This window comes from Eutrema salsugineum, unplaced genomic scaffold (genome assembly GCF_000478725.1).
Source record: "Eutrema salsugineum unplaced genomic scaffold, Eutsalg1_0 scaffold_14, whole genome shotgun sequence".
Classification (NCBI taxonomy): domain Eukaryota; kingdom Viridiplantae; phylum Streptophyta; class Magnoliopsida; order Brassicales; family Brassicaceae; genus Eutrema; species Eutrema salsugineum.
Window position 1 is genome coordinate 5,353,849 of NW_006256877.1, and position 14,803 is coordinate 5,368,651.

The following is a 14,803-nucleotide window of genomic DNA, read 5'->3' on the forward strand; positions in this document are numbered from 1 at the left end:
GATTACATCAGCCAGGATCGAAACTTGGTTGTGAAGTATGTTGTTCCTCTGTTTCCAAATGTGGAAAATTGCTGCCTGTGTAACAATTTTCCGGAGAAGAGAAGGAGCCTGTGGAGATCTGACGCTTGTCCAGGAAAGCAATTCAGCCCATATGCAGAGCATGTGCTGCGAAGGTGTTAACCTTGTAATGATCCGACGCCAAATCTCGGAACTCAGCCCATAAGTAATTAAGAGGTGGTCTCTTGATTCTTCACTTGAATCACAAAGACAATAGGGAGTAGAGATGTTCAAAGCATGCTTTGGAACACAGCCTTTGAACCAGACTAGATTATGCCATGGCTTGAGGTCCTCCCTCGGCCTGATATCCTCTCACGTCTTGGATGAGGAGAATCCTCTGAAGTCAATATCATTCCACCAAGCATAATAATCATTTTCAAGCAACGGGGATGGCAGATGCATAGTCGTCAGGTGAGCATGCAAGGAGAGCTGACTGTCAGATCTTGGCGACAGAAGTCTCCATTGCTCATCCTTTGTAGCATCTGCAACAGATGCATTGAGAGGGAGCCGAAGCCCTCTTGGACCACTTTCACCCAAAAGCTTGATCAAAGGACCAAGAGGCGTCCACCAATCATACCAAAAGCTAATCTTGTTTCCATTACCAACAATTCCTCTAATGAAATTTTCTGCAAGAGGTCTTAACTCGAGGATTGCTTTCCAGGTCCAAGAATCATTTGCATTTGCCACAATTTTCCAAAAAGTTATGTTCTGAAAATGGTGATGCTGTGCCATTGAGCCCAAAGAGAATCACTCTCACTGAAGAGAATCCAGATGAACTGCAAGCAAAGAGCTTTATTCCACACTGGAAATCTCCTAAGACCCAACCCTCCTTCCTTTTTAGGCAAACATACTGTACTCCAAGCGACCTTAGTTCCCTTTTCACTCTCTATGTTTCCAGACCAGAAAAATCTAGAACATAGAGATTCGATCTTTTTTATACACCCTTGTGGGATGATGAAAGTTGAAATCCAAAAATTTATAGTACCTTGGATTACAGAGGATATAAGCTGAGTTCTGCCCACAAACGATAGCGTTTTCACAGCCCAAGATCTGAAATAGTATGCAATCTTCTCAACCAGAGAGTCATATTCTGAAATTCTGAAATTTTAAGCTTCCTGCACATAAGCGGTAAACCCAAATAGCGGATGGGGAGGGAACCAAGTGTGAAACCATAACTTGATATAGCGTGTGTTTCAGTTTGGTTCAATCCCAAGAAGAAGAGCTGATTTTTTAATCTATTCATGTGCAGCCCGGACCACGATGCAAAGTCATCAAGTGCCTTTGTGATACCATGAGGTGATGAACCACCGTCGAAAAATATCATCACATCATCAGCGAACATGAGATTAGAGATGCTGAGATCTTCAGTGCTCGGATGATAATGGATGTACCCAGCCTGAAACCTCGAGTGTAGGAGACTAGAGAAAACCTCCATCGCCAGCACAAACAGATACGGGGACAACAGGTCCCTTTGTCTCAGACCCTTGGTGCTTTTGAAAAAAACCCCAGTGGTGCCACTCACAAGAACCGAGAATGTGGGAGTGAAAATGCATTCAGCGATCCAGCTGATGTAAGTCTCCAATATACTTAGAGCTTGCAGAGCATATATTAAAAAATCCCAACGTACTGAGTAAAAGACTTTTCTGAGGTCAGCCTTTAACATTTTCCGCGGCTCCACATTCCTCCGGTTGTAACAATGTACGATTTCTGTGGCCATCAACACATTTTCCGAGAGCAACCTGCCAGGCATGAAGGCAGATTGAGGAGGACAGATGACATGAGCGAGGATAGCCAGTAGACAGTGCAAGAGAAGCTTTGAAATCACCTTGTAAGTGGTGTTCAAGCAAGCTATCGGTCTGAAGTCAGCCGGAGAGGTGGCGTTGGTGATCTTTGGGATAAGAACAAGGTTTGTGGCATTCCATTGCTTCAGAAGCTTGCCATATCTGAAGAACTCCTCAATAGCATCAGTTACTTCTACACCAATTATGTTCCAACATCCAGTGAAAAATTCGGAGGGATAGATATCAGGACCGCTAGCTTTATTTCTTGGGAGAGAAAAGAAAGCTGATTTGATCTCCTCACGAGAGACAAACTCTTAGCAAGCTCAATTTTTTGCTCAGCCAAGCATCTGAATGGGAGCAACAGATCCATGTCCGCCTGAGTGATCATTCGAGGTCCCAATACACCACCCAGAAGGTCTGAGAAGTAGTTCCCACAGTGATCAGACATACCTTGTTGCGACTCAATCCGAGATCCTAAAGAGTCAGAAGCACAAAACCAAAGTTTGAATAAAGATCCTTCTTTATTAATGTTTAGAAAATCTTCTCAAAACTAAACACAAGCTTTCTCTTTGCTCTAATGATCATACATCCTTCTTATGATCTCTATTTATATAGGTATGTATTTCCTATTCTAATTTCCTTTATAGATTAGGATTACAACTTTTCCTTTTCCTTATTAGATTCCTATTTCCTTTAAGGATATCTTCTAGAATCTTCTTGAAGCTTACCCAACATTTACCCCCTTAGGCTTCAAGTTGATCTTCATGAGGTCTTGAACTCCGATCATGTCTCTCATCCTTTTAAACCTGATTCTCGCCAAGGCTTTGGTAAGAATATCTGCACGCTGTTCTTCTCCAGGTACATGTTCCACTTCGATCAAACCGTTCTCTACACATTCACGAATGAAATGAAAACGTTTGTGAATGTGTTTACTTCTTTTGTGAAAAACCGGGTTCTTGGTGAGTTCGATAGCCGATTTGTTGTCAATGCGGATCATCGTCTTCTTATACTTCTTCCCTGTGATTTCACTTAGTAAGTCTTGTATCCATATAGCTTGTTTAGCTGCTTCCGTAGCTGTCATGAACTCTGCTTCACATGAGGACAAGGCTACTGTTTCTTGTTTTTGCGAGCACCAAGTTATGGGGGCTTCTCCGAGATAAAACACATGTCCCTTAGTGCTTCTCCCGTCGTCAGGATCCGTGTTGTGGCTGCTATCACTATAGCCTACAATGACTGGTGCTCCTTTCTTGTATGTGATTCCATAGCCTACCGTTCCTTGCAGGTACCTTAGAATCTGTTTCAAAGCATTCCCATGCGATTCTCTTGGATCATGCATGTACTTACTCAGAATCCCTACTGAGAAAGCAAGGTCAGGTCGTGAATGTAAGAGATATCTCAAACATCCAATCCTTCTTCGATACATGGTCGCTTCGATCTCTGGTTCATCCAATCCTTTTGACAATTGTAAACCGAACTCCATTGGTATGTGTGTCGGGTTACAAGCATCTAAACCAGTTTCCTTAAGAATTCGACGAGCATAGGCTTCTTGCTTAATCTCAATTCCATTGATTCCTTGACTTAGTTCAATATCGAGATAATAAGTAAGTTTCCCAAGGTCGGTCATCTCGAACTTTGAAGACATTCCAGCTTTAAACTCATTGATGAGCTTCAATGTACTTCCTGTAACAAAAAGATCATCGACGTATATGGCCACAATCAAAATTTTAACTCCTTCTTCCTTGCGGTATACAGAACTTTCCTTTTGACACTTTTTAAACTTCAACGTCTTTAGAATTTGGTCAAATTTTGTATTCCAGGCGCGAGGAGCTTGACGTAGACCATAAAGAGCCTTCTTAAGTTTGAAAACCTTATGTTCTTCTCCCTTCTTTTCAAATCCATCAGGTTGTGAAACGTAAACGTCCTCTGTTAGTTCACCATGTAGAAAAGCGGTTTTTACGTCGAGATGATGAATTTCCCATCCGTGTGAAGCTGCTAAACCAATCAACATTCTGATTGATTCTAACCTCGCAACAGGTGCGAATACCTCGTCAAAATCAATCCCTTCTCTTTGTGCATATCCTTTTGCAACAAGTCTAGCCTTCAATTTGTTAATTGTTCCATCAGCATTCCTTTTGATCTTAAAAACCCACTTAAGACCAATTACTTTTACACCATGTGGTTTCTCACTTAGATCCCACGTTTTGTTTTTGTTAATCGAGTCGATCTCCTCTTGACATGCCTTTGTCCATTCGACTGATTCTTTTGCTTCTTGGAAATTTTGTGGTTCATCGTTGAGTGACAAGAGAAGCAATTCACATTCTAGATCAGCAAGAAGTACATAGTCGACAAGATAACCAGGAGGATTGCGTGATCATGTCGATCTTCTCGGTAAAGCTATCTCTGTTTCATCGTTGTCGAGATTCTGCACTTCTTCTACCTCTGTTTCTTCTTGATCATCTACTGGTTGAGAACTATTATCCGTGTATGGTCCTTGTCCATTATCTATAACTTCTCCCCATGTCATTCGAAACATTCCTGGTTGACCTTCTTCTTTGTCTACTCCCTTCCAATTCCAAGATTCCTTTTCATTGAAAACCACATCGCGACTTACAACTATTCTTCTCGTTGTTGGGTTGTAAAGTCGATATGCCTTGGTTCCTGGTTCTATTCCGAGGTGGACAAGCGTTTGTGATCGATCATCAAGCTTCTTCAGGTGCTCTGCTTCTACCTTTGCATGAGCAATGCGTCCAAAAATCCTAAGATGTTCGATACTTGGTTTTCTTTCTCTTAGACATTCATACGGTGTTTGATTCTTTAGAGCACGAGTGGGAACTCTGTTGATCAAATATGTTGAATGTCTTACAGCTTCCCCCCATAAGTAATTCGGAACATTCATGGCCTTAAGGATGCTCCGCGTCATCTCCATTAATGTACGATTTCTTCACTCAACTACTCCGTTTTGTTGAGGAGAATAGGGTGCTGTGAGATGTCTTCTGATTCCGTTTGTGTTACAGAATTCTTGAAAATCACTTGATGTAAACTCTCCACCTCTGTCTGTGCATAAAGTTACAATTTTCTTGTCACACTCCTTCTCGACAAGAGCTTTAAACGCTTGAAACTTCTCAAAGGCTTGACTCTTCTCCTTGAGCAAAATTGTCCACATATATCTAGTGTAATCATCCACTATTACAAAGATATATTGGTTTCTAGCAAGTGTGGCTGGTGATATAGGTCCACAAAGATCTGCATGTAACAACTCCAATGCTCGTTTAGACCTATATTGTGTCGAATTTGGAAACACATGTCTCGTCTGCTTTCCTACCAAACATGATTCACACAACACTTTCTTACACGAGATTTTAGGCATCCCTCGTACCATATCCTGTGTCACCATTGAATTCAACGTTTTGAAACTGATATGACCGAGTCTCGCATGCCATCTCCATGGTTCTTCTTCTATTCTTGTGTGTAAACATGTTGGTTTGCCAATTTTTAGACCGATCTTGTATAGTCTATTTGGAGAGCGAGTTACTTTGACCAACAAACATCCATTGGGATCGAGCAAAGTGAGGTAATCATCCTTCATTCTCACATCACAGCCGTATTCTGTAGCTTGACCTAAGCTTAGAATATTGCTCTTCAACATTGGAATATAGTAGATATCTGTTAGTAGTCTCTGTTCTCCGTTTCTTCCTTCGAAAAGAATATATCCTTTTCCACCAATACTGACACAAGATCCGTCACCAAACTTCACCATTTCTTTGATGCTTTCGTTTAATTCAGAAAAATATCCCCTTTTTCCTGTCATATGATTGCTAGCACCATTATCCAAATACCAGATTCCATCTTCTCTTTTGTTTGACTCGTACTTCTCTGGAATCACCTTCTCCTCATTTAAGTACACGATTTCGTGCATATACAAGGCTGTATCTGCTTTTTCTGTCTTGTTTTTGTTGAGTTCTTGATCCTTTGCGATCTTCACCGGACAATCTGATGCAAAGTGACCAGGTTTTTCGCAACGGAAGCAAACAATGTGAGATCTGTCCTTTGGTTCTTTGTCTTGAGTGTTCCCTCTTCCACGTCCTCTGCCTCTGTTCCCTCTTCCACGTCCTCTGCCTCTACCACGTCCTCTTCCTTTACCATTGTCTCCTTCCGTTTTTGAGAACAGGAGGTTTTGTTGAGTTTCTTGTGCAGCAGTTTCTCCGTTTATACGAGATTCAAAAGCTTTAAATCTCCCAACAATGTCCTTGAAACTAGTTTTATTTAGGTCCAAGACTTGTTCAAGAGAAGCAATGAGATGTATAAACTTATTGGAGGGTAGACTGTTTAGAAACTTCTTCACCAATTTTGGTGCATCAAGAGTTTGACCAAGAGAGGCTGCAGTCGATGCTATCTCTGATAACTTTCCTGAGTAACTATCGATAGTGTCCGAATCTTTCATCTTCAAACGCTCAAATTCAGACATTAGGGTTTGGAGGCGAGCTTCCTTGACGCGTTCAACACCTTGATTCAGCGATTTTATTGCTTCCCAGATGTCTTTTGGTGATTCTTGTTCGCCGATTTGCAGAGTAAGGTTCTCTGGTATGGACTGGTACAGCAAAGCGGTTGCAATATCGTTCTTCTCTTCATCATCCGTTCATGGATCAATCGCAACCCAGGCTTTGTAAACTTTCAATGTCGCCTTCATCCTCAATGTCCAGACTGTGTAATTTGTTGTGTTCAACATCGGACATTGAACGGCGGATGTTGACGCCATCTTCTTGACCTCCGGTTTTGCATCTGCCATGATTCGTAAGAGTTCCTTTTCTCTTCAGGATTTGCTCTGATACCAAATAAAGAGTCAGAAGCACAAAACCAAAGTTTGAATAAAGATCATTCTTTATTAATGTTTAGAAAATCTTCTCAAAACTAAACACAAGCTTTCTCTTTGCTCTAATGATCATACATCCTTCTTATGATCTCTATTTATATAGGTATGTATTTCCTATTCTAATTTCCTTTATAGATTAGGATTACAACTTTTCCTTTTCCTTATTAGATTCCTATTTCCTTTAAGGATATCTTCTAGAATCTTCTTGAAGCTTACCCAACAGATCCATCATTGTAAGTAAGAAAGTGAATGTGGTTTATAGACTTTCTCGTTGCAGTCATCTGGTGGAAGAAAGCAGTATTCATGTCTCCCGAAGCTAACCACAAGACCCTTGATCTTTGGAAGAAGAAGCTTTCCTCTGCCTTAAGCAGGATCATCCACTTTCGATGGGCTTCAATCTCCAGCACTGCATTAGATTGAGATGGATCTGCAAACGTTTGATGCTGAAGCTGCAGCGGGAGGCAATGTGCCTCTTGGACCCTCTTCTCCAGATCAGAATAATTTTCTCTACTGAACCCTCTGATAACAACTTTCAGCATTTTGAGCTTCTTTGAGATTCTATACATGGCCGACTCCATGACATTGTAAGAGAACCAGTGCATGTAAACCAATGGTAGGAATTCAGGGTTCTGCAGAAGGAGGTTATAAAACCTGAACGACTTTCGAGACTTCTGCGAAACCACACTCAGTGACACCTCACATGATACTTGGTACGAAATATCATGCTCACCAAAATGACCAAACAAAGATGGGAAAATAGTCGATTGATCAGATTCCGATCCAGTTAATTTGCCACTGGTCTGTCCTTGCTCTTATTCGACCAAGTAGAAGTGTTTCCACGGAAGGTAAGGTATTCCAACTCTGCAAAACGGAGGCACTCACGAAAATCTCTCATGTTGAAATCCACATTCTGAGCTGTGGCCGCTGAGTGCTCCCAGGGTGCCGGATCTGATTAAAATCACCGAGAATCATCCAAGCTCTATCTCCAACCAAATTTCCATTGATAAAGCCATAATATCATCCCACAATTCCCTCTCTTCAACATCATTTGAGGCATACTCGATGGACACCACAAACCAATGCTGAACATTTGGGAGAAGAATTTCACAAGTAACCATATGCAGCGATTTCTGGATGATTACAACTCGAACACTTGGGTGCCATATAACCAAAATCGTACCCAAAACAGAGAAGTCATAGTTCTCTTCTAGAGTTTAACCTGGGAGAAGCTCATCTATAAACTGCTTGCTCTTAGGTTTCTGGACATGTGTCTCTATAATGTTGCCAAAGATGGGATTATTAATCCTACACCATTTTTTAAACCCGCCATATTGGTTGGCAATGTTAAAACCTTGGACTTTCCAACAAAAAAATTCCTTACACATAAAAATTATGCAATATTGGGAACTTTGCCCATTGAACCCTTCTTCTTCTTCTTAGAGATAACCTTTTCAAAGCTTTGTTCCTCCTGGCTTTTCAATCTGGCTCTGACAATTGCAGGACTCAATATCAGAAGAATCAGATTCCACATCGGAGATAACAATTGTCTCCGCAGCTTTACCAACAGGGTCGTAACAGAGGTCTGAGCCACTCCACTTGGTTCTCCCCTGGTTTCGATCTACAATTTCCCCAGCGAGGAATCACTGAAATTTACCACCTCTGCTGTGGATTTACCAATGCTCATCTCCTTAGAAGCCTCAGCCTCGTCTAGGATCTTTGCTCTGTTTCTCCCAGATTTCTTTGCCTTTGCTCCATTGGATACATTCTTGAAACAATTTTCTGTATCATGCGATGTCACTTTGCATTTGATACATTTCATCAGAGAAAATTTGCAATGCTTCAGGCTATGGCCAATCTCTTTGCAGTGCTGGCAGACTGGAGACATCCATGGGCTAGAGACAAGAATTCTCCTTATGTTGCTTGAGTCAAACTGGATATTAACCACTCAGGCAGAGGTTGACGCAGATCGATCATCGTAAACACTTTAGCCACCTCCAAATTTGATTTATTTGTTGTCGATGGATGAAGACATTTTGGGTGACCAAACAGACTAGCTATGCGTTCCAATCCTTCTAATATGAAAGCTTAGAAGGGAACGTATCTCAGCTCCAGCCAGATGGGAGCTTGAGTCAGTTCTGGTTTGACTAGGATAAATCCAGGTTCCTAATTAGCCACAAACATTGTCTGGCCCTCTATTTGCCACAGCTTCTGGTTGAGGACCCAGTTCCTGGTGAAAGCGTTTGGGATCCTGAACAAAAAAGCAAAACCTTCCATTTTTGAGACTGATATTTCTGTAATGCTTACTCCATATGCCGTTGACGAGTATATTTCTGAAGCTCATTTGAGCATAAACATCTATTGTGTTTAAAAAACCACTTACATACAGTATCAAAGCCAGGTTAAGATAACAAAATCGGTGATCAAGTTAACTGAAACTGAAGTTACCTCTACAAATGAAACCGAAGCTGCACATAAAATAAAAGAAAAAATACCAATATGATCAAAAATATGTATTTACAAATAACAAACCAGAGCTTGAAACAACTTTTCAATAAAGTCATTATGCTGTCCTGCATTATTGTAGAAAATTAAGGAGAAGTGACTCTTGACAAAAAAAAATGGAGAAATAAATTTCCAACTAACGAATTTTTTTGTATCAGACTCAAACTTTTCAAAGTTTATGCTTAACCACATAATCTTAACTTCAACTGTCTGATACTCCATGAATATTAGACACATGTGGAAAACTTATTTATTGCTACAAATTAAAGACTTTGTAGTCGTGATGTTTATTGTTCGGAGTACGACGTATATCTAATGACATCCACCAATATTACGAACCAAGATGACGGAGATTACGATGTGAGATCAAAATTCGATTATGGATTTACTGTAGATCTTTGTGACTATATTATTTACTATATCTTCTTATTTAGAAAAGATTCATTTTTCTTTGTGAACATATAGTTTTAGAAGTTAGGTTACTTCTCATCAATTATCTTGTAAATTTACTTTTGTGAACATAAGTGTGAGTGTTATCTTGTAAATTTACTTTTATGAGAATTTTTCTATATCAAAGGTCATGTCCATACTCTCATCAATTATTATAGTCGATTTCCCAACAGTTTTTAAGAAAGCTTAGCTATGTGATAACGATTAAAACACACTCTCAATAAACATGAACATAAACAAGATGCTTTTTTATTTTATTTTTTAGTATCCCTGAGTTAACTATTACAATAAAAACTTGATACCAAAAAACTCTTAACTCTTACATAGGCTATTGGAATAATGTAGCAATGACCCGTGATCCATCAACTTCAGACTTTTGACGATCAGGATTGAGGAAAAATTCTAATTGGGAGACCTTTTGCGGGTACTGGTAAAGGATCAAACACTATTTTAGTTTCTTTTGGGAACACTTTCTCCCACTTAAATCTCTTAACAAGATGGTGTATAAATATTAGAATCTCTAGACGAGCATACTCTTTCCCTGGACACATCTTAGGTCCTCCTCCAAATGGAACATATGTATAAGGCCTCGGACCACTTCCTTCGAATCGGTTAGGCTCAAATTTCTCTGGTTCCGGAAAGTAATCCGGATTCTTATGTGTGGCGTTGGCACTCCAATATAACTATGTTAACCATCAGGATTTAATGCATAATCATAAACATGAGCATGATATATATTTATGTGTATATATATTAAGACTTTGGGATAGCCTTACCTTCCATCCTTTCGGGATGTAAAAACCCTTAAAAGAAAAGTGATCGATGGCCTCACGGAAAGTGCCACTAATAGGAGGAACCATTCTCATCACTTCACATGCAACATTCCATGAAAATCTCATCTTCTCAATGTCCTCCCACCTTAATCCTTCTTTCTCTTGCTTTCCCTTTAGTATCTCCTTTTGTTCTGCATTTCCACAATTTATTTTCTTTAAAATGTAAAATTAAGGAATAAAATTTACCAGCGAACATAAAATTTTAAATCCCCTTTTTAGTTAATTAATAAATTTTGTATTTTATTTTATTTTTTATTATGCTAACTTTATTTTTGGAATTTTATGTTAAAATTTATGACCTCTTTATCCCATGAGTCGACCCGGAATATATGATATTATTTTTGTCAAATTTATGAGAACCATAACTATAGGTTCACTATAAGTTTTTTTTTATATTATTTCTTTTGTCAACAACATTTATTAGAGGGGTTTAAATTCGTGTAGTGATAAATCAACAGACACTTTTAATTCTTTTTGTGACATTGTGTTAGAAAAAACATTAATTTGAACAACGGATTTTAACTGTATTTACCAATGCTTCATACCTTGTAGCATTGCACCTAAACATACCTTGTAGCACATGCTCGTAGACATGAGGATATTCAGCAAGATAGTGGACAACAAAAGTACATACAATACTTGCTGTGTCGTATCCTCCGACTAATAATCCAATAATCTTATCTGCGACATCCTCGTCTTTGGTCTCTCCTATACTCATCAACAAGTGAGATAGGATGTCATGTTCCGCTGATGCTTTCCTGGCCTTCAGCTCTTCTTTCCTCATCCTCATGATCGCGATAACCTCTTTTCTGATCAACCTCGACGCCTTAATGGCTCGGCTAAACCTTGTTCCTGGTAAATCTATTGGGACTGAGAACATCCCCACAATTACCATTCTAAATGGCTCTTCTAGTTTCCTTACTCTTTCGGGGTCGTCCATGCTCAGGAGTAAACGGCATGCTATCGAAAACGTGAACCTGCTTGAGATTTCAATATTGATTATGAATTTCACGCATATGCGTAACTAATGTAAAATTGTGGTTTTGATTTGGATAATGGTTAAGATAACATTTAGACGCAAAAATAAAGACAAACAAACAACATAGGGCACAAATATGTGAAAGAACATGAGATGCACTTTACATACTTTTTGGTGAGAGGGAAGACAATAAGTTGATCTTGATTGGCCCATTCCGTCTCAAAATGTCGACTTGCAATCTCATCCATAATACCTACATACCTCCTCAAAGCCTCAGGCTTCAAGAACGGCGTAACAAGCGTCCTCAGCTTCTTGGAACCCTCATTAATGTTCATCTTCACTGTGGAAGGGAAGATCTTTTTCACGGACTCGGGCCACCACGAGACAACGAGCTTGTTCTCGTTGGTGAATAGAAATTTGTTCCCCGAGGCACCCATCACCACGGCAGTGGGAGTCCCAAAGATGTGGGTCTTAAAGATACCTACGGAGGAGGAGAAGCGGTGAACTCGGTCGGTGATGAATTTCTCCGGATGACCTTTACGGCCAGCAGAGAGGAAGGAAAAACTCTCTCCGATAAAGGGGAAGCCGGCGTTTCCCGGAGGAAGGTTAGGATAAGAGAAATGTGATAAATGTTTTCTAAGGAGGAATAGAAGAGAAAGAAGAATGGGACTGATGAACAGGAATATGATAGTCAAATACATATTTTTCTTTTTGTTGACGACTTGTTTTACTTCTGTCTTGTGCTGTTGTGACGACACAGATTTTATAGACGTACGTGAGTTTGGGTTTTGGGGTACAGTACAAAAACTGACATATATGTAAAAAAAACGGATAAAACCAACAAGCGTTGTCATAAATATTCATTAATCAAATATAAGTTGGAGTGGGTGAAATATACTAATCACTAAACGCGCTTTGAGGGATTTAATAGTGATTAAATTTTAAATAATTATATAAGAACAGATCCGGGGTCACCCCGTTTTTGGACCCGAGTTCATATGCAAAACATAATAAAAATAAATTATAATAAACTCAATACGGAAGACTCGGTTCATCCGGACGAACCCAACGATTCCGTGTCCGAGCTACGTGTCATTTTTTATTGGCGGTGAAAAAGGGGAATTAAAAAAAAAAATTAATTTTTTATTTGGGATGAGCCCCAAACCCAGATTCACTACTGGAAGCATATTACTACATGAGTTTTTCTCAAACATTAACCAAACAAAAAATTAATTTTTTATTCTAATAACTCCTATTGAGAGGGTCACCTATGGACATGCTCTAACTTGTTTGTGGGTTAAAAATTATATAATTATAGAATACGCGCGCAGAAGGTTGGTAGAATACCGCAGCTAAATGGGTAGTTGTGCATTGATTGTATGGTAAGTGCTAACTACAATGCTAACAAGTTTTTGATAGAATGGTTTACTTTCATTGATTCTATATACTTCAACTATTGCCCTAAGTATCTATTAAAACAGAAGCATGTTTTGTGTCCAAACACAATTTACTTTTTTTTTTTTTTCTACAACCCAACTATTACATCACATTTGGCCCGTTAAAGAGTTGGTCCGAAAACCGTCTTCAACTGGCTCGGTATGAATGATTTGGGAGAAAATACAGCCTCTTGCTCGAGCTCCTTTTGCAAGACTATCCGCTCGGACATTTGAACTTCTGGGGATATGGGAGAGAGTGAAGTCCAAAAAAGTTTCCCGAAGATTGCGGAAGGCTTCTAATTCTGATAAGAATTATGGCCAATCTGATGGCGATTCAGACATGCTAATCAGATCCGAACAATCGGTTTGAAAGTGTACAGATAAAATTTGTCTATCTTTCACGCAAGACATAGCCCATAATAGGCTCTCCAATTCGGCATGAAGGGCCGATAGACTTCTACGACAGCCTTGAAGGCCAAAAGTCTCGCCACCTCTTTCCTCTTTCAGACTCCATCCGAACCCACTAACCAGGCCGATGCCTATCCAGGATGCATCAACCTGACAAATTGGGAACCTCGGGGTATCGGGTAGAGGACTCAGGAGCAAAGGAGTGAGCGGAGCCTCGTCTGATCCGTCTTCTTCTTCTTCCGGTTGGTTTGCAGTCTTCCAACTTTCGGCTTCAACCTTGGCGTGGATCAAAGTATCTACCGGGGAAATTTCTTTCCCGTTGAAGATCTTGTCGTTCCTCGCTTTCCAAATATACCAAAGGATCCAAGGATAAATATCCTTTTGAGGGTCTGTCATGCCTAACGCTTTTGTTTTCCAAAAGAGAAAGCTCATATTTTGGTAAATAGAGATACTCGGGAAGACACCCGGAAGGGACGGGAAGTCCGATAACGCCCAGACTTGAAAAGCCGGGGGACATAAAAACAGAAGATGGTTAATAGATTCTTCAGGATTCCCACAGCGGGGACAACTCTTATCTGTTCCCATATGCCTGTAGGTTAGGTTTTGGCAAGTAGCAATACATCCTGATAAGGCTTGCCGCATAAAATGCCTCATTTTTCCAGGCGTCCGTACTTTCCAAACGTAGCTTTGAAGAGCTGTGATACTCGGTTCTCTCACGACATCCAAATTTTGTTCAAGGTTTGATTTTCTAATCAGGTCATATCCGGATTTAACCGTGTATATTCCTGTTTTAGTATGGTTCCACGCAAATCCATCAAGGGTACGGTCGCTACTAGGTCTCAACCCAAGGATAAGAGAGACATCCTCAGGTTGGAAAAATTATCTTAGAAGAGGCTCATCCCATTGCTTCGTATCTTGACGGATAAATGAGTAAACTAACACTCTTGGGTCCTGAAGTCCGATCTGGAGGGTTGCTCTTGGTGGACGGGCCCTGGCGTCGGGTATCCAAGGCTCACTTCACGCCCTCGTATTTAGTCCCGACCCTATTGTCTTCCTTAGTCCCATTTTAAGATACGGTTTTGCGGCCAACATACTCCTCCATCCATAGGATGGTGAGTAGACATTTCGATCCTCTAACGGGTCTGATTGTCGATAATATCTTCCTCTTAGCACCCGAGCCAGAAGAGATGAAGGGTACTGAATGAGTCTTGGATTTAGAGATCTTAATGATTTTAACCTAGCCTTGCTAGCAAAGCAACTATGGAGACTCTTATTTATACTATTTTATTTTTGGATAACTCTTATTTATATTATCAAACGATTAATATTAATAATAATATTTTTTTAATTTATATTTCAAAATAAATTCGAAAATCTAAATTTGAATTTTGATTTGTTATAAATTTCCTTAAATATAAGTTATATTTTATTATCAAAAATCAAAAAATAAGTTATTATATATTTTTAACAAAATAATAAATCATATA

At 39.7% G+C, this 14,803-nt stretch overlaps 1 protein-coding gene and 1 pseudogene across 1 annotated transcript; both read right to left on the reverse strand.

Annotated features, from left to right (window-relative positions):
- Window positions 1–758: 758 nt before the first annotated feature.
- LOC112088406 lies at window positions 759–9,268 on the reverse strand (annotated as a pseudogene).
- Window positions 9,269–9,892: 624 nt separating this feature from the next.
- LOC18022639 (beta-amyrin 28-oxidase) lies at window positions 9,893–12,195 on the reverse strand. Its single transcript, XM_006405672.2, has 4 exons — window positions 11,641–12,195; window positions 11,064–11,470; window positions 10,437–10,624; window positions 9,893–10,343 (listed from the first exon to the last, which is right to left on the reverse strand). The coding sequence occupies exons 1-4, from the start codon at window positions 12,171–12,173 to the stop codon at window positions 10,044–10,046; spliced, it is 1,428 nt and encodes a 475-aa protein (XP_006405735.1). The 5' UTR covers window positions 12,174–12,195; the 3' UTR covers window positions 9,893–10,043.
- Between the last annotated feature and the right edge of the window lie 2,608 nt (window positions 12,196–14,803).

What these genes read in the sequence shown, in the direction of transcription:
- LOC18022639 (XM_006405672.2), bottom strand. Translation starts at nt 12,173, where the DNA reads ATGTATTTGACTATCATATTCCTGTTCATCAGTCCCATTCTTCTTTCT. An exon ending in GTCTTCCCTCTCACCAAAAA is followed by an intron (nt 11,471 to 11,640) that starts GTATGTAAAGTG and finishes AATCTCAAGCAG; the next exon opens with GTTCACGTTTTCGATAGCAT. An exon ending in CTACGAGCATGTGCTACAAG is followed by an intron (nt 10,625 to 11,063) that starts GTATGTTTAGGT and finishes GTGGAAATGCAG; the next exon opens with AACAAAAGGAGATACTAAAG.